Source organism: Leptosomus discolor, chromosome 3, assembly GCF_034619465.1.
Source record: "Leptosomus discolor isolate bLepDis1 chromosome 3, bLepDis1.hap2, whole genome shotgun sequence".
Lineage (NCBI taxonomy): Eukaryota > Metazoa > Chordata > Aves > Leptosomiformes > Leptosomidae > Leptosomus > Leptosomus discolor.
Genome location: NC_141393.1, coordinates 10,010,011 through 10,033,217, shown reverse-complemented (window position 1 = coordinate 10,033,217; position 23,207 = coordinate 10,010,011). Strand labels below are relative to the sequence as shown.

Genomic DNA, 23,207 nt, shown 5'->3' with positions numbered 1-23,207 from the left:
CCAAGAAGTCTAAGTGGCCCAGGAGCGCCCTACAGCTTCAATTTGTTGGGCAATACGGGTATCAGGATTTAATTTAAACTATGCAGTTATCTTGCAGGAAAGTTGGGTTGCACATTATGTACCATGTGCACAATGATGAGTCTTTCAGCCTGTCAACTCAGCTGTTATTTAGAAAGGGTATGAAAAGCATGTATGTTTGCCTGAAAAAAAAAAATCCTCTTTTGAACATATAGTTCCTTGCACAGATTCCTGTGTGGAATCTGAAAAAGATTTCTTGAATTAATTGAGAAACAGCTGCCACTGTAATGCACTCCTAAAGAAAGTGTAAATGACACATTTTAGTCCTTATTTAAGCAAAACCTCTTACTGATGTCAACAGAAATTTTGCCTGAGTGAGAACTGCAGGACTGGATGTTAACACACGAAGAATCAATACTGACAATTCCAGATCATTGTAACTTTAACTTACAATATAATCCCAATTGTTTCTTCTTTGAAATTTCCTCGTGTCTATCCCCAAGGCTACTATGAGAGTGTTATAAAACACCCTGAAAAAACTATTTTAAAAATGGAAATTATTTTTATTCCATTAAAATCTTTTACATGCATATTTCATATACACATAACGGTTTTCAAATGAGCTTATTTTTTATTTCCCATTCTAAATCTTGCAGAACTGGTATACATAAAGAGCGCAAGTTTAATGGACAACTTTTTGTTCTTTCAGTTACTGGATTTAGCTTATTGATTGTTAAAACTGTGATGTACAACAAGGTCTCTAGAAAAATGTTGTCGCAGAAAAGTACCACAGTGACTTCTCAAGCACTGAGTCTCTGAGGAAGAGCCTATACCCCAGAAATGTGTGCCTAGGCTCCTTCTGCAATGCTTCTTGCGACACCTCAGAAATGTAGTATAGCAAGATCAGTACTTGAAAGGGAGATGTCTAGATCAGTCTGTTGTCCAAAAACTAATCTTTCTCCAGAAGTTAAAACTTTCAAAGCTGTTTGTGGTAGGTATATCTAGGCCTTTGAGATTCAGTCAAGAAGCCTCCATTTCTTACTTGAAGACACAACTAGAGCTCAGGTTTCTTTTTAAAATGCAGCATGAAGGCAGCAAAAAAAATATTCCATGCAGACTCTGAGGAACAGATCCTTGAGGGGTGTCCATTGTCATTATTTCAAAAACTTCTAAAAGCTATTACAATTATCATAAATGACAACTACCTCCAAGGTCTCTCTGAGATGAGACAAATACTATTAAGGCTTTATTGCTTTTTTAGTATTGACATATCCATATCACTGAACACAAAACAGAGCAACACGTATCCCACTAAAGGACTTGGCCTTCAGAACAGGATGCAGGTAAGAGTGGGGCACAGAAATACGAAACTGTGATTAAAGTAACTCTCTGTTACAAGTCTGTTGAATCCTTGAAACCCATCCTGTTGTTCTAGCAGGCACCTGCCATTCTCTTTCTCTCTCAGCTCAATGAGGCTCCACATAGATCAAAAACTACGTTCCCAGAAGTACCTAATCCAGCAGTCCTCTTTACAGCAAAGTCCTGCAATATGCCAACACTTAAAAGCCCAGTAACAGCTTTTCTCTGTAGATAAGGAAGAAAAGAAGTGGTACCAGCCACTTCCATGAAAGAGTCCAAATACTAAAGCCTTCACCAAGGAGTTGGAGTATGAATTCAGTATTGCCAGCCTCGCAAAGATTCAAACTCAATTTATCTCTCCTAGATAAGCAAAGCCTAGAAAACCAAGCTGTCTGCTAACATCAGGGAACAGAGGAGTCTCCCATACCTCTGATGGAGATGCAAAATTGACTGCACAACTGATGCACCACGGGAGATAAAGTACCAGATGGAAAAGCAGTCTGTGGCCTGTTGTCTAGGTCACACTCTTTGGAGGGTAACCTGTGACTCTCCTCTTCCTCATCACAGGTTGTCAGCATATTGCAAATGCACAAAGACTTTGGAAAGCAGAAACTAGAAGCAAGAGCTCAGCTCCCAGCAAAGTCACCACCCACTAGGGCCGTGTCTCACTGCCCTCTTGTTTTCTGGTGGCTTATGCTACTTTGATCAGAAACTGCCACTTCATCATCATCAGGCACTCTCCTCCATCATCAAATGGACATGTGATGAGCAGCAGCACAGAGGACTCAAACAACCATCTAGTGCTCACTAAACTTGACTAATTACCCCAAAGCCACTCAGTTCTAAGAAGTCTCAGAGTGGAAACTCCAGTAGAATTAATGTATTTGCCTTCCTTCTGCAAAGCTGGGACCAAGGATAGACGGCTCAAACTCATCAAATAAGATCGTAACTGTTATTCAAAGCAGCCTTGTTGGATGACTCATACTGGGACTTGTTTGCTATCCCTAAAGAGAAGAAAACAACAGCAGAGACTGCAGGGTTAGTGGGGTTTAGCTGACTGGGGAACACACTAGCTTTTCTTCAAACTTCTGATTTCTCTTTGATTGCACCAGTGTTTCGTACCTCCTGAAACAGAACATGGCTTATGATTCAAATCTTTGATACTGTTTATTTTAAGTCAAAGCAAAAACAAACATCACAATCCATTGAAAGGTCATTATACTTACAGTAAAAAACCCAGGGCACACGTTCATATGTACTAACCCTAGCCTTTCCCAGGAACATATTATTTTATTATATTTGAAAACATGTGGTCAATTGACTACCAAAATGAGGACTGTCCAAGACCTTTGCCACTAAGGAACTAATATGGAAACCACTGAGATATACATGTAATTTTTTTTTCTCTGCTCCTTCCAAATGTGTACATTGAAAAATGTGGTCCTGTCTGCCTCACCCCGGTTGTGTGCTCCTGCCACCCCTCAAGCCAGCATGGTAAATCAGATAAACTGCCTAATCCTCAAAATTTTCTGTTATCAGCCATGTAAGTTAAGACCTCTGCTGTGACTGCAGAAGAGCTGGTGCTGCCGAAGGGATGGAGTGGGAGTGTACAGGGAGGGCTGACTGCCTTTACAAGCAGCACAGACTTCAGGGGGAAAGCCTGATCCTGACATCACACCCTAAGGAAAGGCAAGCACATATGTCAACCGGCACACGTGCAGGAGATGTGCCTGGTGAGTGAGCGGCAGCTGTTTGCTCACAAGTAACGAGCTATCGCTTTCCTGGTAGGACCCTGCTAGGAGCTAGCAATGCGGAAAGTCTCAGCCTTTATTTTCACTTTGTGGAACAGGCACCAAGGCAGACAATAACCATGGAACAGAAATATAATTAGAGTGATGTGAGTAATGGCAGGGAATGGTTGTGATCACTGAACTGCTATGTGGTGTCTGACGGACCACTGTCCCTAAGGCCAGGGTTCTGAGCAGCTTCAGCCTCTGGAACAGTTTAATTCCAAGAACAGTCCAGTCTTTTGAGGCAGATTTGACACATCCATAGGGTGATGTAACGAATGTGTCATTGTTCAGTACATATATACATATATATGCACATATATGAAGGTTTCTGCCTCAGATTGCCTCAAAGAGAGCAACAGCTATATAAGCTTTTATTCAGCTGGCAAAAAAAAGGACACTGGATTATTGATAAACAAATAAACAAACACTTTATAATAGGCAATATAGTCCTTCACGAGAAGTATGCACTCTCAGCGTAACAGTGCTGCACAACACTTAAGAGCCTATCAATCACTGTCAGAAAGAAAGGACAGCATGACACCACCCCAGAAAGTTTCCTGTAAAGTCTACCGTGAACAGTCTTGAAACGGTCTCTTAGCAACAGTCAGTGAAATATCTTGTGATTTTTTTAATTAACATGCAGAGAATATGCATTTAATTTCTAAATTCCAGAAAGTAAATATTGCTTTGAATTAAAATAACAGATACAAAAAAAAAATAGTATATTATCCTAAATTCATAATAATAACTGGTAAAGTGAAGTTGTCCATGTATTAATGAAAAAGCATAGTCCTCATATTCCATCATTTTAAATTCCAAAGTATACAATGCTCAATAACACCTTTAAAAAAAAAGAGGAATATTTAAGACAAAAAAAAAGGAAATACTATGCTTCTAAATACTAGCTAGGTCAAGAAGGAACTTCAAATAAAAGCAATCTATTGCATGATCTTTGTAGAATTGTTTCTAATTTCATCCAAAAGAGGATTGCCCAAAAGCAGAAAGTAAGGCTACCCTGATCATTCGCTCCATCTGTAATGGAAATTTCCCTGGTTAGAAATTCTGCCCAACTGAAAAGGGTGGGCTACCATACAAAGAAACAGAATATAGAACAAAGATTTTATCACCACAGATGCACCAACTTTTAACTGCTAAACCCTTAAAAGCTTGCTTCACTAGAGAGCAAAAGTAAATCTAAAAAAAAAAGAGGATTACCTGGGCGGAACTGCTTCACCACAACAAAGCACTGCCGAGAAGTATTAAAGATCAGGATTGACACACTGAGGAAGAAGATAAAAAACAAAAGATCAATGCTTTATGAAGGATTAACGCAGAACTATTAAACTTACATCTTCTGAATTTAGTTTTAACTACATAAAGACGTAGATGATTTATTACTAAAGCCACAATGCAACAAGATGCTTGTCCAAAGTCCATCAAGAGCAACAGATAATGGGTCATGTTCCCAAAGCCCATGAGAATTTACCCAAAATTAAGTCACTTTTTTGTCCTGCCATGCAAAGCCAGCCACCAAACAGTTCCTTCTCCCCAACAGAAAAAAAAAAGAAGTCCAACTCTAGGAACACTGCTAGTGGATAGCAATAACAAGGAAAAAAATCCTTAAGAATAAAAAAATTTTCTTCTTTTATATCAATTCCAGATTAGGATAGTCTAACTCTTAGGCACAGTCTAGTCTCATTGAAAGCCAGAGACTTCCGCATAACCACAGAGTATCTCCTATTTGTGGCTACTTGCTGAGCTTGGGCCTTAAAACAGACATCATCCAAGTCCAATTTTGTACAAATTTAAACCAGAAGCAGTTTTAACTGCTACCACATTCAATGGTTTAGAAGTCACATTTTAATCTTTCCCCCATCCTCTTTGGTTGTTTGAAATACATAGGGAAACCTGACAGGCTGAGTATTTGGAGATGCTCTGAAAGTGTGGAGTACTGATGTTCTCTGCTCACTTAAATTACTCTCAGATTTTACTAGCTAAAAAAAAAAAAGCAGACAAAAGTCTCTCTCCTTAGTCGGTAGCCCATTAAAAGCTGCAAAAACAAGTCTATATTTTGCTCATTACCATGGTAGCATTCTCTCATTTATTATGCCCCACTGTATGCAATTGGAAAGTTAATTCATTACTCTCTGAATTCTACAATAGATTGGACTAACAATAGCATATTTGCAGAGTTGAGTCAAACTTTCAGCTTTCCTTGTAAAGGAGCTGTATGTTTATTTTCACTACTCAATTTAATAATGAAGTCTCAAGCTGCCAGAGAAACTGCTATATGATGATTGTTAAAAATAATGTTAATGTTTATTAGAATAACATATAAAAACCAAAACAGGAGAAGTCCAGATGTTAACATTTATATTCATGGTTGCTGTTCTCAAAGACCTGTACTGCATATTGATGTCTTCCTGCCCCAGGAGATGTCATTTGCAGGCAATTTTAAAGCAAAGGCTTTAGTCTTCAGAGCGGCTGGAGGAGAACATTCACTCTGTTTAATGGCACAGGGCTTCCTTCTAACCCAACACTAGAATATCTGCAAGTTACAGTGTAGTTTGCTAGAAGAAATTAAGTTAAACCACAGCCTACAATGATTTTAAGTTTACTTAAGCATTATTCTTTGATCTTTTTTTCCTTTTCATGATGGTTCCTCTCCCCAAAGTGGTACCGACTTGAGGGCAGGCGTTGCACTAAATAAAAGGGGGAAAGTAATTACTGTTACTGAACCTTTGGGTTTTGTTCATGGGTCTAAGGATGTGCACTGCCTGAAATTGGAGAGAGCAGCAGCCTAAAGCTGAAGTTAAGAGAAGAGCAGAGACTTCCTGAAGCATACAGTTGCCCTTTACCTTTCTTTACTTCCACCACCCCAGGCCCAATCTCTTACTTGGCTTGCCTTCTTCAGCACGTCTCATTAAATAACTCATACCAACTAATTAAAAATGGCTCAGCTATTAGACATTATTTTTTTCCTAGGAGTCAATCACTTGCAATTTTTATGGAACAGATGGGAAAATTAAAAACAATCTGTCAGAATTAAGGAACAAGATCAAATTAAGCTGGAAAGGAGTAGCAGCAAGTTATTACAATTGTCTGCTTCTCACACCATCTTGAGAGAGGGTACAGAAATGGCAGAAATCTGTAGAACTTTCTATTTAATTACTTCTAATTTTCTGAGAGACTGACAAACAATTTTGAACAAATTTACATTTTTTAACAAACCACAACACAAGTTCTAGCATTTCTTGTCACAGTTGGAGACTCATGGAGGAGAAAGTTAAGAATTATACCTTCTTAGGAGAAGTGTGACATTATGAATGCCATTTGGTATTTCTTCTTCCACAAGAAACCATGTAACATGAAATATTTCCACAGGTCACTAGGTCTGTAACTTCTGAAAACCCATTTGAACCTGCATTCAGGACAGCTATTTGAGTATTGTAGAAAGTTAGGGCAAGACTGTTCAATTGATGTAACTAGAGGATCCCCTGAGCCACTGCTTTCAATGAGTTTCCTTATTGCTTCAATGACCCAAACATGTGGGTTCAGCTGTTTGGTCTGGCCTGTAAGATAAGGAAAGTATTTATCTTCTGGAGTTTTAAATCATCATACAAAGAATTCACTACAAATTTATTCTGAGATTACTATTTTTACAGATGATACAGGCTACCAAAAAGGACGACTACAAAAGCAGACTTGCAAATACATCTTTCAGTGGTATCATACCACAGGATACTACAAGGGTATTTGAGGTTCCAAGGTTATTCCCTTTTAAAATATTACAACTAATCCTATTTTAGAATATTATATATGCCTCTATAAGCTTTAAAGTGATCAGCAAAGAGTAAACATACAAAATAAAAAATTAAAAAATACACAATGATATTTGGGAGTATCTCCACAAATAAAAAATACAGAAGATAAAAAAAAGCTGTATGTTATCAGAGAAAAATCATACAGAACCACCAGAAGAGAAAAAAAAAAGCCCCGCCAAATTTCCTAAAAAAGGCATGAAACTTAAACAAGAATTTTATCCGAAATGGACATCAAAGGTCCTAACATAGCAACAGGCTTCACATGCCCATGTCCCAAAAAGGAGCACAAGACCACTTTTTTTCTTATTTTTTATGAAGTAAAAGAATACTCAGATGTAAGAGGATCATGATGGATCCAAAACTTGCCTCCAGACCTTAAAAACAACCTATAACACATCTGCCCAAATGAAACACTGTCTCAGTTTAGTCCTGCCAACCTTTTCATTTTGGGTGGCAGATTATTGACCTGGACAGGCTGGAGAGCTGGGCAGAGAGGAACTTAATGAGGTTCAATAAGGGCAAGTGTAGGGTCCTGCACTTGGGGAGGAACAACCCCATGCACCAGTACAGGCTGGAGGTCGACCTGCTGGAGAGCAGCACTGCGGGGAAGGATCTGGGAGTTCTGGTGGACAGAAAGTGGACCATGAGGCAGCAATGGGCCCTTGTGGCCAAGAATGCCAATGGTATCCTGGGGTGCATTAAGAAGAGTGTGGCCAGCAGGTCGAGGGAGGTTCTCCTCCCCCTCTACTCTGCCCTGTTGAGGTCACATCTGGAGTACTGTGTCCAGTTCTGGGCCCCCCAGTTCAAGAGGGATAGGGAACTACTGGAGAGAGTCCAGCAGAGGGCTGAACTACTGGAGCACCTCTCTGAGGAAAGGCTAAGAGACCTGGGGCTCTTTAGCCTGGAGAAGACTGAGAGGGGACCTTATCAACACTTATAAATACCTAATGGGCATGTGTCAAGAGGATGGGGCCAGGCTCCTTTCAGTGGTGCCCAGTGACAGGACAAGGGGCAAAGGGCACAAACTGGAGCACAGGAAGTTCCGCCTCAACATGAGGAAAAACTTCTTTACATTAAGGGTGACCGAGTACTGGAACAGGCTGCCCAGGGAGGTTGTGGAGTCTCCTTCCCTGGAGATATTCAAAACCCACCTGGACGCGATCCTGTGTAACCTGCTCTGGGTGGTCCTGCTTTAGCAGGCGGGTTGGGCTAGATGATCTCCAGACGTCCCTTCCAACCCCTACCATTCTGTGATTCTGTGATTCTTACTTTTTACCATATTCCACAATTGTACATCTTTGCTGGCTGTTCCTAATGCAGCTGACACTCAGGGAAATTGCTGACGTAAAAGGAGAGGTCGTTAATGCAAACGCAGTGCCACCGAGCCACGGACCTGCACCTGGGACTCAATGAGCACACAGCACAACCGTGGCACATGGGTATCACGTTCAGTACCCGCCACTACAGATCTGTAGGCAAGAGGTGGCGGAGAAGAAAACTCTTTAAAAATGTGTCATTGTCTATGTGTCTATGTGTCTTTCTGGAGCTGTAATTTGTTTCTGTAAGACACAGATCACCTTGGACCAATGAAGGAGACTTGGCTACTCTGCACTGCATCTGTTGGTGGCTGCTTTAGGGACTACGACCGAACAGAAAGCCAGGATATTAAGGGATGACACAGGTTTATACAGTGTCTTCCACAGCTGGTGAAGACCATAGGCCTGCTCAGCCTTCAGTCTAACCCTTCTTCATCTTCCCCCTACAGTAGTTCCTGCTCACTTTATACATACAACGAATCACTACTGTAAATACAAGAGACTTTTTCCCAAAGAAAGCACATGTAAACAGGTTACTGTACAATAATGTAGGATACTGTTCTTTCTATAAATACAGGAACAATTAAGGTGGCCTTAAAATATTTTAAGAAAGATATGTACCTAAAATGTCAGCAAGATCTACAAAGACCACCTAACCTGTACTCGAGCTTTTATCGTACTCAAGTTTGCAGCTAAAGTGCGCCTGGTCTTACTATCCAACACAATGTTTTCTTAAAGGGATTCCCACTATTCAGTCATGGATCTCACCTAGCATTTAACCCTTTAAACTTCAAAGAAAACCCTGACTGAAATAGGCAAGTATTAACATTCTCTAATGGATATTTGGCTTCTCTAAAATGTCTAAGTCAATGTGTAGAAATTACATACAACTGACCCATGGACATCTGCAATCCAGGAGTCCAGAATCTTAATTCCTCCTGCACCTTTAAGACTCTGATTGAAAGAGAAGATACCCACCTTAATATAACCTTTACGGTTGAAAACACCTCTTATAAGAGAGTTTAGAATATTACTGCATTGTGTGCCATTGGCCTAGAAAACCATTTCCAAATTTTTCCCTTCCCCAATATAGTACAGCTCTGCATTTATTGAAGTCACAGTAACCGATGCTTTATGACATTCCAGCACAGCACACATTTATATAGAATTACTGCTACAACTTCACACAGTCAAACCTGAGAAAGGAAGGTGATGTTTCTGGGAGTAATGTAAAAAACGCAGTATTTGACCACAGCAGTTACGAGGTAGGGACAGATGAAAACTGACATCCTGTTAAAATGTGCACTCACATACGGAGGGATGGAAAGTTAATTCTTTTGAAATATATCCTAGCAATTAAGATCAGCAAATGAACTTTGCCAAAGCTACAAGAACATGTATGTCTACAGTTCAAACACTTGATTGAAGGTTTTGGGGGGTGGGGGTTAGGGGGTTTTGAGATTTGGGGGGGGGGGGGGGTGTCAGGTGTTTTTTTTTGCTTTTTGTTGTTGTTTTTTAGGTAGGAATGTAATTTCACCTTGTAGTCATCGGTTTGGTAATCTCTCTGGATGAATGTCAGTTGCTGACCTCGCATACAGTTAATCCACAAGCAACTGCTAACACTTACTAATTGCTTTTTGTGAGACAAACTTTTAAAATCATTTAGTAAATAAAGATTGATTCAGCTTTTCATTATTCTTAGATGTGACCTTAACGCATACTTTACAAATATGAATCTGCAAACTAAAAAATAATTTTAAAAAAAATTCACAGTATAGTAATAGCAAAAAAAAGGACAAGATTCTCTTGTGTTTCTGTGAATGAAATAAGACTCTCAAGGCTGCAGATGAGGATTTTTAATGATAATCTTGTACTAATACTATAGTATGCTAAGTAATTGATGCGGTAATACGGGCAAAGAAACTGACTTTTCTTTAATCGTTGTAAGAGTGACTCAGGATCTCCTTGTGTCTAGCATGGGTATGTGTGTGTCACCCCCAAATTGTGATCAGAATTGAATAATGGAAGATACAGTGAAAAGAAGACTGATGTTAACGTTGAAGGCCAGTGTTCCCAGCTATTAACCTCAGCCACTTCCACCTACTTTTAAAGGCTAAAAATTATCTCAAAATTTGTTGAAAGTCTGAAATATTGTTTGTGCTGCTTACAAACAATAATCTCAGCTCCACAGTGGTGACTTTAGGAAGTAATGTTATTTGATTTTTAAAAAGTGAAACAAACAAACCAAACCAAAACACCAAAATCCTCACACCACTATCAGAGCCTGCAGTAATTCAGTTACCATTCTCAAAGAAGACAATGAAAAAGAACGGCAAATTCCAAAAAAGAAACACAAAAATGCAGGAATAAAAGCAAGGAATTGATTTAATCAGTCCCCTTGACTCTCAACAGATATTTGGTATTAAAAATCCCTCCAATACAATCAGAAGAAAATAATTGAATGTAGTGTGCAACCAGAGAAGTATTTAGAGATGTATTTATCTCAGCTGGAGAGCATGGGAATATAAAACATACATGTAATATTTCTGCCTAAATGGCTCATAAAGGAGAAGATGTTAAGACTTATGAATCATACTAGAAGGGAAATTAGTAAGACAATAAAATAATAATTTAGAAGTCCTATAATTATTTTAGCTTTAAAATATAAATTGTTTTTCTTCTTGAAGTCTTCTTGACAAATTGATCTTTCATATTATTTTCCAGGTCAAGACTATAATTCCATCTCGATTTCTTAAAATATTACGTTTGAGAAACACCTCAGATCAGGATTAAAGCATGTTACCTTTCCTTGTTCAAATCAGAAATGATTGCACTTTCAATTTTAAAGTGATAATCAAAAAACCCTAAACTTGTTTGAGAGCTAATGATCAAAAGTAATTCTTTGGGAGTGTTCATCCTTCAGGAGAGCCTACTTTATCTTATTTCAGAATTATTTTTGGTGACCACAAGAAAGAATTGCATGTAGCCCCTGTGTCACTTCTCTATTCAAATTAACCATCCATTTCACAGCTGGACACGTCCCTGAAAACTTCTAATATGGTATCTAAAGGGCTGTCTTCTTCCTTCTATCAGAGCAGCACCTAGTACCTTAAGCCAGAGAAAACAGGCTCTTCGTTTTCAGAACAGGCATGTAATAAAGCAGTACCCTTTGATTATTCTCCAGTGCAATTCCTTTAGTATCCCAGAGCTTTAACTATAATGCAGATAGTCCTGAGATTAAAAGTGTGTGCTTGCACAATCTTTACTCATTCATTTAAGTCTTCCTTCAAAGCATTTTACATTTTTCAAAGGCCAACACCAATCCAATTGGCTGCTTAAAATGCAGCCTATTACAAAAGCAAAGCTATAAGCTCCGGACAAAAACATTCAGCCTTTCATACTAATCACAGATAAAGTGGATTTGGCAAAAGATAATTAGAGATGTCTAGAAGACTTCTGTATTCTGATGAAAATTGAACGCTTTCTCCAATACAATGTAAATATTTAATATTAAGTAAAACCAGAATAAAGTGGTGAGACAAGTATGCTTAAGAAAATAAACATTACTTTGGAAAAAATCAAAAGGAAGATTGGTTTCAGTAAACTGAACTGCAGCAGGAAGTTGTTCATGACACCATAAAGCAGGAAGCATATGTTTGGTTAATCATCAGACTGGTGGAAGAATGAATTAAGAAGTGCTAACAAACCCATATACGTGCACTTTTAAAACATAATCTCTATCTACTTATAAAGTAGTAATTTGTATCCAACCAGAGAATATGACGCAGGACAACTTCTCTGGAATAAACAATCCTCCCAGCACCCTGTTTTCATATAACAAAGAAAAAAATAGAAAGTAAGTCCAACTGCAAACTAAATGAGACATCAAAGCACGTTGCTCTCAATAACATTCTTTAAGTGTCATATCTTGGCTCGTATCCCAGGATACCCTTGGAAATGACACACTGCATCTCAATGGGATTCTTTCAACAAAATATTTTAATAAATAAATTCAGGTTTTATGCTAACTTATTTGATTAAAAAAAGCTTTGTGGGCATTATGTGCAACAGATGTCAGAGCCTGATGGGCTTTTGTTCCAATTCCTAATTATTTGTGAAACTGCCATTTATAAATGCTATCACATAATAAGACCAATAAATAAACCATCTAAAAGGCATAAGTACAACTCCATTCTGAAATGGTAAAAATCAAGGTTTTAAAATAATATCAGGTTTCAAGGGCAGCTCACAAAATAAAGTGTTCTGCCCTAGCTACAGAAACAGGTAAACCAGCAATTCTGTTTCTTACCTACCAAAAACCAAATATGAAGTGAATAACATAACCTTTTGCCAGGCATAAACGTATAGTCTCACTACTTGAGAAACATAGACTAGAAACTGGCAGTTGTTCATATTTTATCTAATTTTCCCATTTCTAGAATAACAGTTTCAATAATTTCCTCTTTTCCAAAAGATATTTTCAGATAAATACAATAAAAATACAAGCACACCGACTATAGAACATTTCCTAGCTTTTTTAAGATCATTTTTACCAATCTCAAATGCAGGCCATGACCATGCAACTGTCTCTAGACCATGGCATTCTTCAGACAGAACAGATTTATTTCAAAACCACCTGGAAGCAGAGGGAAGACTCTTGATTTCAGTTACTATAAGAGAATAAACACAGGCACTTCTTTTGCCTATTATTGCAAACACTAAAAAAATGAAATCCCTGAAGTTGTAAAAACAAGATGCCCCTAATCCAGATATCAGAAACCTGTATTTAGAAATTTATGACTAATCATCCAAAAACTCTGGTGTGTCTCCTTACTTTTAAGAATTTTTATGGATTCTGTTCTTAAAACGAAACAAACATTTAATTTCCAAATAAAGCAATGCCCTCAATAAAGGTTTTATTGCCACTTTACCCTATTTCAGTGACACAGCAGTGAAGAATGTATATGCTATATGGTGCTTTTATATCACATACTTAAAAAAGTGAAATAAGAATCTGGAAATTTGGCTTTGGATTTTGTGGTTTTCTCTGATAACTTTTCAGCATCAAATAAATATATTTTTGCCTCATTGCTATGATTTTGTTTAGATCGGATCCTAAGGTAAAAACATAATAAGACATCTTAAAAGACAGTAAATATGCCTGCAGAATTCCTGGCACATAAGCAGAGGATCTGTCAAGTCTTCACTTTAAAAAAATCCAAAAAGGAAAAACAAAACACACAAGCATTAAGCACATTTTATTTGCAAATATCATACGCAAACAAATCGTGTAATTACTTGAGTTGAAGGAAACTAATAGGCTACCACGTTTTTTCCTTCTAATAGCAGGAAAAATGTCATTATCCTGATAGCATCCTTGATAGACAGATATCAAGTCTAGACCTGAGTATTTTCAATGACAGTGGTCACAAAACATACATTCCTAGATTGTCTTATTGCCTATTGGTGAAAAAGGTTTCTTAGTGTTTAATTTAAAAAATATTTTCTTCATGAGACAGCATTTCTTATTCTGTCATTGATTACTGATGAAATTAAATGATCCTGGCCTGCTTTATAACATTACTTGACATTTTTGTGATAAGTAGCAATTTTTCTCTTCATTGGTGCTATCCTCTGCATGAACATGTCCAGCCACCATTACCTTCTGTCAGCTATTATTTCCCTAAACTTTTCATCATTTTTATTGTTTGTTGAACTACATCCAGTTTATTTTAAACAGTACATTATCTTCTGCACTATCTTTGAAGATAATCAAGAAAATTCCACACCATTGACACCCTGGAGGAGACATTACAAAGACAGACAAGGTTTAAAGCACAACAGCACATCATTGCACAGAAAAGGCACATGCCACCCAAGAAAGATTTTTTTTTTTTTTACCTATAAAGATGTTAAAAAGCTCTGTTTTACCCGTCTTAAAGCTACTGTGATAATTCTTGCACAAAGGAAGCATCTGAGTTAAATTTCATGGCATCTTATAATACACTAGGACATAAACCAGAAAAATACATACAGGATTAAGTTTCCATAAAGCCCAAATGATCCGGCATATGAAATAGGAGAAGGAATTTAATCCACTCCTATAATGTGGTCGGGGCACATGACTTCCACCCTGTCTCCATAGCTGCCTGTTACAGCCACTGAGCCAGTATAGCAACCCTGGCTCCTCCAGGCCACTCGCAACCCATCACCTGGTGGCTCTTGTGGCCAGGGCTGCGGATGCAGCAGGCGTTCCTCACTACCTCTGTGCAGCTGCACTCCCCGACCTCAGTGGCGCACAGAAGCCAGCACTCAGACAGGTAACTTCAGAGCACAGAGTGGCTGGTTGAGTATATTCACCTTCCCGTTCCAACCAATGTTCATTTTCAACTTGGCTCGAGAACCTCTTTCTGTTTGCCCCCAGCGCTGGTACCTGCAGGAGACGACACGCCACGGTGCAGGTTGCCTTGGTTTCCTTCACCCTGCAAAATCCCTCCTAATGGAAAACTAGACTTTTCAGTTGTCTTTGTAATAGATAAAGTATAAAACCTCTTTTCTGAGCAAATAATTAAATTAAATTAGGAATTAATTTGTTTTAAATGTGAAATAAATTAATCTCTACTCAAAATAAGCCAATGTTATACGGCAGGAATATTATTTCGTCCTCTTTTTAAAGAGATAAGAAAAGACTTATAAGTTTTTTCCACTGAGAATTTCTAATGTAGGAACTATTACTGAGCCACTGTGACATGTTTTGTAGGTAAAAACACAGCATAAAAAGGGTACAATGCACATGCTGAGTTGTAAGTTTTTTAGTCCAAATGCCTTTTCCTTGTCACATGACATTTTCAGGGTTGAAAGGAACTCACATAACAATCTTATATGCAATTCAGTCTCCTCAAATTTGTTTTCTTTTAAATGTAGTGTACCTTACAGTGATTTTTTTCATACTTTTAAACAGATAAGTAGCCATAATTTTGCTCTATATCCATTCACAATGCCATTGGAAAGCTGTCTTTTTACTTGTCAACTAGCAAAAGGTCGGTTATGTTCCTGTTCTCAAACGTTGTTACTCAAAGCAGAAAAGCGAACACATGACTGTACACTGACCTTCATCTGTTCCCAAATTATGTCTTTTAAAAGCCTTGAATCTGTTTAAGGACAGTCGCTGAAACCTGAAATGAACTTGGTCTATTGCTTTATAAAGTAGGTGAATGTAAAACTTAAGTATTACATTTCAGGATCTTACTGTAATAAATATAGCAAAATTAGGATGAGGGAGAATATAACCAGAATGTGACTCTGGTTTTAGAGAATAATTTTTTTATTACAGGCATCGATGATTATTTTTTAATATTTGGTATATTTCTATTTCTGGCAGAAAATCACCATAAATTTGCAGAAGTAAAATGTCCTCCTGATCAAGATTTTTATTTTTAAAATCAGTGACCTTAAAAAAAATTAACAACTCCTCCCCCTGGAAATCATACCACCACAAATTGCTAACTAGTTCCAATAGACCCAAGTCTAAGAAGCATTTTGAAATATACCTTGCATTTCAATTTTCATCACTTGCACTCTGCTTGATTTTCATACGGATATGTTTAATAATGAGCAAATACATCAGCTGAGTATTCAGAGGAAAAGTAAACTGAATTAGAAAAGCAAACAGTGTATAAAATAACTGCAGAAAGCATCTTTTGCTGTGTCACTGCCTGACACAACAGGCCAGAATTATGTAACACTTACAAGCACCACCTCAATACCCTTGTTACATAAAAAAAAGAGGTAATCAAGGATTTTTGGTTTTCATTTTTAGCAATCTTCACTATTGTTTCTAATGCCATAATAAAACCTCGCAATGAGCTCTGATGATGTTCATCTGCATGTTTCAAAGAAAGATTAACTTAAATGTAACTCCGCGGGACAAGAACAATAGTAAACACATTATTTTCCAGTAGAAAAATGGCTTATAAATTGACAGATTTCTTGACAAGTTTACAATATTTGACAGTTGTCAGAGGAGAATTGTAACATTAATTAAGTATTTAATCTACTTATAAAATCACAGAAACCTTCAAGTTGTAAGAGACTTTTAAAGATCATCTGATGCAACCTCCTGCTCAAAATCAGGCTAACTTCTAAGTTAGGTCTAATTTCTCAAGAACCTTGTCGAGTCAAGGTTTGAATTTCTCCAAGGATGGAGGTCCTCAGCCTCTCTGGGGAAAGTGTTCCAGGACTTACCTACTCTCCCTGGGTATGTCTTTGTGTCCTGAGTATGTCTTTGTGTTACTATTTAAACCTAAATATGGTAAGAAATGCTGCTTCTTTCGTCTATACTGACACTCAGTTGATTTTCAACAACACAGGTTTTGGAGGTTTGCCTTGGTAACAGTTTATTGTGTGACCAGTAATAATTTTGCACAAAACTTTTTTAAGTGACATGGAGGGATTGAGAGTAAGCAATTACTTGTTCAGCATAAATTACAAACTATGTAAAGCAGAGGTGACTCCAGGACTGATACTCTAGTTCTGAATGCTCTTGATCTTAAGAAACTCAGGACCCACAGTGTAGACTCAAGCCCAGATCTGCAAATACTAAGAAGAAAGAAAAGGGGAAAAAAAGTACTATCTAATCAAAATTCTCCTATTTCAGCTTGCATATGGTTAAACAATCTTGCAATATATAGTGAGATTTTAAAAGGTGACTCACACTTAAGGCAAATGAAATGACTACTGCAGTCTTCGTGTTTTTGTCTTTATATAATTTAATCAGCTGTTCATCTGAACGGTTGGAAAGGATAAATTTATACAAAAATAACTTCATCTCTCTTCCTAAATATTTTCCTGTATTAAGTCTATATTCTGACACAAATCTACTGAATATTGGCTTATGTTGACCTCATTTGAAATGAGAAAGAACACTGCAGTCCCAAAAGAACCCAGCATACAAGCTCTCGGTTCATTGTCATACAGCAAGGAAGTCAGACTTAATCACATGTTTACTTGTGCTGCTGAAAGAGGATGACAGATGAAGTCATGACTTAGGCTTAATGTTTGGTTTCATATGATTAGCACATTAATTTTTTTTATTCAGCATCATTAAATTCATTATACTTATCAATCATATGTAAATATATAATAGATACATATGTGTACTTTACAGATCTGACATTCCCATGTGTATGTTCAATTTAGGTAAAAAGCCTTATTAAAAAAACTTGGAGCATTTAACTGTGTTACAGCATTTTCGGAAGTAAAGTAAGTTTTGAATACTTTTGAAAAAGTATTATAGAAAAGGGCTCTCAATTTTGGAAAAGACCTACAATCTTCCTGAAGAAGCCATACACACTAGGAAATCCTGACTAACAGGCCATACGCCCCAGAAACCCTTCCTCCTCTTCAAAATTTTATCCTTCATTAAGAGAAATGAACCTCTAAGAGCCCTCGAAGTATGACGGCCTCTATAAACTGCAACTGGACAATGTGACTTTTCCATATAACTAGCATCACAGCTATCCTATTAAAATACAGTAAAATGTAGGACTTTAATGCACTATAAGGAATTTTGAACCTGACTAATATATCTGATAATAATTGGTTTCATATTCGCAAACAATATTTACGTAAAACCACGGTTTTCCTATACAGAAAGTTCATATTATGACCTTTGGTGTCAGAAGTTGCATTGAATTTACTTGTGAAAGAGAGTTAGACATTCTACAGTTCAACAGTAGTCACTAATAAGTTAGGATGGCAGCTGTTGTACATCTGAAGCTAACAAATGTTATGTGACCAGAGATGACTGGCATGACATGTGGCCGTAGCCTTTTTATACAGTTACGTTCTCAACTATTTTAAAAATGTCCACAAAAGTCCTTCAGAAATACTGTTCCCAAGAAGTTCATGGAAAACTGAGCCTTTAATATTTACCCCACTCAGTTGCATATATTCACATATTACCACAGAGCAATGAACTAAAGTTTAAATAAAAATAGTAATACAAATTATTCATTTGGAAGTCATGTTCTCAGCACTGTGACATGAGGCTGGATTCATTTTCTTGAAAGTACTGGGCATATATTAAATTTCCAGCAATCAATTATCATTTCAGCCTTTGTATCTGCTATCATAAATTCAGGCACATGCCCATATGGATAGACAAAGTGCAAAGACAGAACTGTCTTCCAGGCAAATACTGGAAGCAAGTGTGAAGTTCAATATCGAAATGTCACTCTCTTTTCTGTCCTCACTCTCAAGCAGTACAGGCTTTTTTAAACATAGCTAATATTTCCCCAGTCTTCCTGGAACTTTTACCTTCAATATCTTTATACTGATAAAAAGTGTTGCTATCACTTTATGTCCATTGCACCTACCTACACACAAAAAGACTTACTGTAAGGATTTAGAAGGATCCAACAGAGAAGAATTTCCAAAAATGCAATTGATTTTACCCACTTATTTCACTCACATGAAGAATACATCTCTCAACGTGGTTCTGGTTATAACTCACAATTTCTTTTGCTATTAGTGTTTTGCTATGTTATTTACATTTAACAGATTTAGAAAAGCTTTTTCTAGGGAAAGGTTGTTACCTTTGCTTTTTATATGTATCTTCTAGTACCTGAATTTTCAGTGACTAGATTAAATATTTATACTTTAAAAAAAGACATATGAATATTTTAGTATTTAATAACTCTGAGAATGGGTCTGTTTCATATATACCCTATTTGTTATAATTTTGCATTAACTGATCTTTGAAGTCAGCAGTTAACTTCTTTTCTTCCCTGACAGGAGAAATACAATTGGAAAGACAAACCAAAGTTGCTGGCCATCCATTTCTTCCCCTGTGCTTAGGAGAGGGTTTTGGTGTACAGAATGGAGGCCTCGAAAGTTTCCAGGCATTTGTAAAGTTACCTGAATTAGGCTTTACCTGAAACATCCTTATATAGCGGTGATGGAGAAGATTAAAATAAAAAAGTTAGCATAACAGTAGGATTTACTCAAACATAAAACAGAATCTCTACCTTATTCCAAGTAATTGCCAGTGAAAAAAATCAAACAGTATGAGCATAACTTTAGATAGCTTTTATATTAGGGCAATACCTGGGATTGTATATTCACAGGTTAGAGAGCATGGTCACATACTTGGGACTAGACCATTTAATGGCACAAATAACAGCAGGGTTAAGTATGTAGGGGGCAGAGTCCTTCTTTCAGGTGATATATTCACACTCAAAAAAGAAAATTTCATACAATCCAAACTCTCAGTTCCACCTTCTATGTAATCATTAAAATGTACATCGTGTTCCAAAACTCTGATATTAGAAAAGTCAAGCACAGAGAAGACTTACTGAAAACACCACAAACTGTGAGATGTTAAAATTTCTGATAATTCTGGCTAAAATAGTAGACAACTATTTGCAAGTATTACACAAGAAGTGAGAAATGAAAAGGAAACAGGAGGGAAAAGAAGTGACTCCACATCAACAAAATTTCACCAATGGAAGAGAATACAGTATGAAACACAACATAAAGACAAAAGGAGATAATGTGATTCCATCTGTTACCTGTCATGTGTCCTCATAAAATCCCAGAACTTCTTTGTGCCATTCTGGGGGGGAAAAAAATAAATAAATCCATCAGTAAAATTAATTCCAAGTGAAAAATTACTATAATGAAATTTAACAAAATTTAACAGGCATTTCTTTGAAAACTTGGTATAGTTGATTTTGTTTATGAGACCATTATTCTGGATTTTGACAGTAAGGATTATAGATGCTGAGAACTGTCTTAGGACAGGTCAAATACTATGCTGACAGCTAACGAGACTATGGTAGTCTTCGGGCCCAATTTTGGCCACAGTATGAACTTCAGATGCCAAATCTAATCATTCAGATATTAGGAAGCTATAAACAGCTAAGTTTTAACCAGTACAATAACCCAAAGATCTGTGTTCTTCCATGTCCAGAAATGGTCTCATCTTAGAATACAGCACAGCACTAACAAAACTCATTTGGCATCCAGGAAGAAGACATCTTTCCCTCTAACCCCTTACAAGGCCCCAAATAGTAGTTTTGTCCATGACATGCCTAATATGAAGAGATCACACTCCATTCTACCCAACAGCTGTTACTCTGCACTGCTTGTGGTGGTGAGGATACCGTCTAACAGTAGGCTTGAAGTCACAGCACTCACTCAAAAACTGGGAGACATAAAATGGATTATTTTCTCAAGTTGGGCCAATTTCTGTCCTCTGCTATCTTAAAAAGAATGACATCCACTACAGTACAGCTGAAACTGATCCCCGAAAACAAGCATTCTTCCACAGTTACAATGAACATGTACACACCTCCTTACATTTATATCCTATCTACTGTAATCACCTATACTAATTCATACACACCAGTTAACAGAAACATGTATATAACTCTTTACCCAGCTTATAGAAGTGTGATGGTATTTTTCAGATGAAACACAACTCAAGACATTTCACTCCTTGGTCAGTTTTAACTCTATATAAGGAATCAGTATGCAACCAGAGGAAATTCTTTTGGTTGATACCTTTCTGTTATTAGCAAGGCAAAAACTAGACCTGCTGAAAATCCACATACCTAAAATATACTTAATGTGAAAAGCAGCACAAGCTCTCTATTACAAAGTATGGTTACATGGATGATCAAACCCTGAGCAACTGGTTAATGATGTAAAGCAGGTAAATGTAAGCAATGAAAGAAGAATCAAGTTCAGTTGGTGGGTAAAGGTGCCAACCAATATAGACGGGCCCTTCAGCTCTATTACAGATGTCATGGCTACCAAGTACACAACAGCTGGTGGGGTTAGATAACAAGCACTCTGGTTCAGAGATTAAGCTCTTGAGCTTTATGAGTTTACCAAGCTTTTTGGAAGAGTGACTGCTTGCTTGCTAGCTGGGTTTTTCTTCATTCCCACAACTCTAATTATAAACAGTTGTTCACCTCAAGAGAAACTCTAGTCTACTCTTCCCTTGGTGTCTGTGCATACCTTCTGCTAGCATTGACAGGAATCAAACGTGTGCATTAGAAGAGAAGCCCTGTCGCTATGCAAATGTGATATAATGTTGAAAGAAAATAAAGACAGCAAATTCTCCGTGTGAACTGAAATATTAAAACTGCTATTTATCAAGCTGTGTGTATATCCAATCCGTTCCACCTGGTGAGAGATAAAGGAACGACTTTGAAAGCACTATGATACTACACATTAGTTGCAACACTTGAAATTAATGGCATAGGGTACTGTCTGGTAAGATAATTTAAGGTATTAATTGTGTAAGATTCGCTCAATCCTTTTGTAGGTTTATTTCTACCTGTAAGACATGTATTTGTGAGATTTTCTCTCATTTGCAGACTTCTGTGCAATTTTCCATTTGACATGAGTGAGCTGGGAAACTGTGGACCAAGGATAATGTCTTCTGCAGGTACCTTCGTATTATTTCTCCAGTTTCAACCTTCCCCTATCCCAAATGGCAAGATGTGCTAGCATCATCCATTCTCCCTTTGCAGTGTCCACTTGGGAGAAATGCGGGTGTCCAGTTGATGGAGAAGACAAAACAGCCTGAATCGAGGCTCCCCTTGCATTAATTTAGGCTATTAGACCTGTGATACTACTGCCTAACGTATGATGCCAGCAACAGTCTTCCTGGCTCTTTCCTCTTACCATCATTTTGCAAATTATAGAACCTGATTGCTTTGGAGCACTTATGTAAGGGTTTCAAATAGCTGAGGAAAATTACACCCTAGAGAATCATCCTCATCCAGATGGGATCCATCAGATTTGAATGACCTCTTCTCAAGGATGAGCTCCATTAGCATTAACAGAATATACCCCACAGACATGCACAGAATTTTTAACAGAAAGTAAAGAAGGAACTAAAAAGAGATTATTCAGAAAACAAAATCTGTATTTTCTGTTTTCTAGGTGGCTGGACAGTGCATAAATCACTTTCTCTAGAACATGATTCGATTAGGTTAAGACCCACATTCAACACCAGCACAGGCTAAATTAATTTGAGTCTGTCCATTCAAGATGTTGGTTATGATCATAACACTCTGACTGGACAACGTTTGTTAAGCTATTTTCTGCTTATATTTGAATAAAATATTATTTCATATGATCAATCTGCACCTGTCCAAATAAATAAATCAATAAACAAATGAAACATTCCAACATCTCATTGTTTACAGTGGCAGAAACTCAAATGAGCCCCATTCATGCCCTATTGTCCAAGTCAAATGTAATTTGAACCCAACCGTATGGAGTTCAGTTTCTATTGTACCTAATGCGTGGTTCTTTCTTAACAGACTAGTATGAAGGTTGCTAATTATTAATAGCTTGTAAACAGTTACCAATGGCTTTTATGCAGCTTTACATACTTTACAGAACATTAGTTCTGACCAGTTTCTAACCAACTATATCAAGCTGTATGTAATATCTTTACCTTATCTTTAACACAAAAATATTATTTACTGAAACTGATCAAGATTCATGGTTTCAAACACCAAGTTGCCATGATTACTTGTTGAACTGTTCCACTCCATATATCATGGCCTTTGACAATGCTCTCCTATGACCACAGTTACAGATAGTTGGAAAGAATTAAAGGTATCACTGGTCAACGTCACTCCCAAAAAAAGAAAAGTATCTTTGTGAAACACAAAAGCTCTCTCAAATCCTTAACACTATTCATTTTAATAAACACATATTTTTGCATTATTATAAAATAGTCCATTCTCCAACATCTAATAAGGAACAATCAAAATATCTCCCAATGAAGTGAGAGAAATGAGTATAATTGATCACTGGGAGATCTAAACACTGACAATGGGAAGGAGAAAGGAGTATTTTATTACATTTGTGAA

The 23,207-nt window shown here is 37.2% G+C and overlaps 1 protein-coding gene across 1 annotated transcript in view; it reads right to left on the bottom strand.

Moving 5' to 3' along the window:
- The window catches only part of NUDT14 (nudix hydrolase 14), a 59,104-nt gene that overhangs the window by 11,232 nt on the left and 24,665 nt on the right, over window positions 1-23,207 (bottom strand). The window contains exons 2-3 of the mRNA XM_086463380.1: window positions 19,881-19,924; window positions 4,386-4,450 (exon numbers count right to left, since the gene is read on the bottom strand). Coding sequence (XP_086319506.1) covers window positions 4,386-4,450; window positions 19,881-19,924 — 109 coding nt within the window. The remainder of the gene's footprint in view (window positions 1-4,385; window positions 4,451-19,880; window positions 19,925-23,207) is intronic.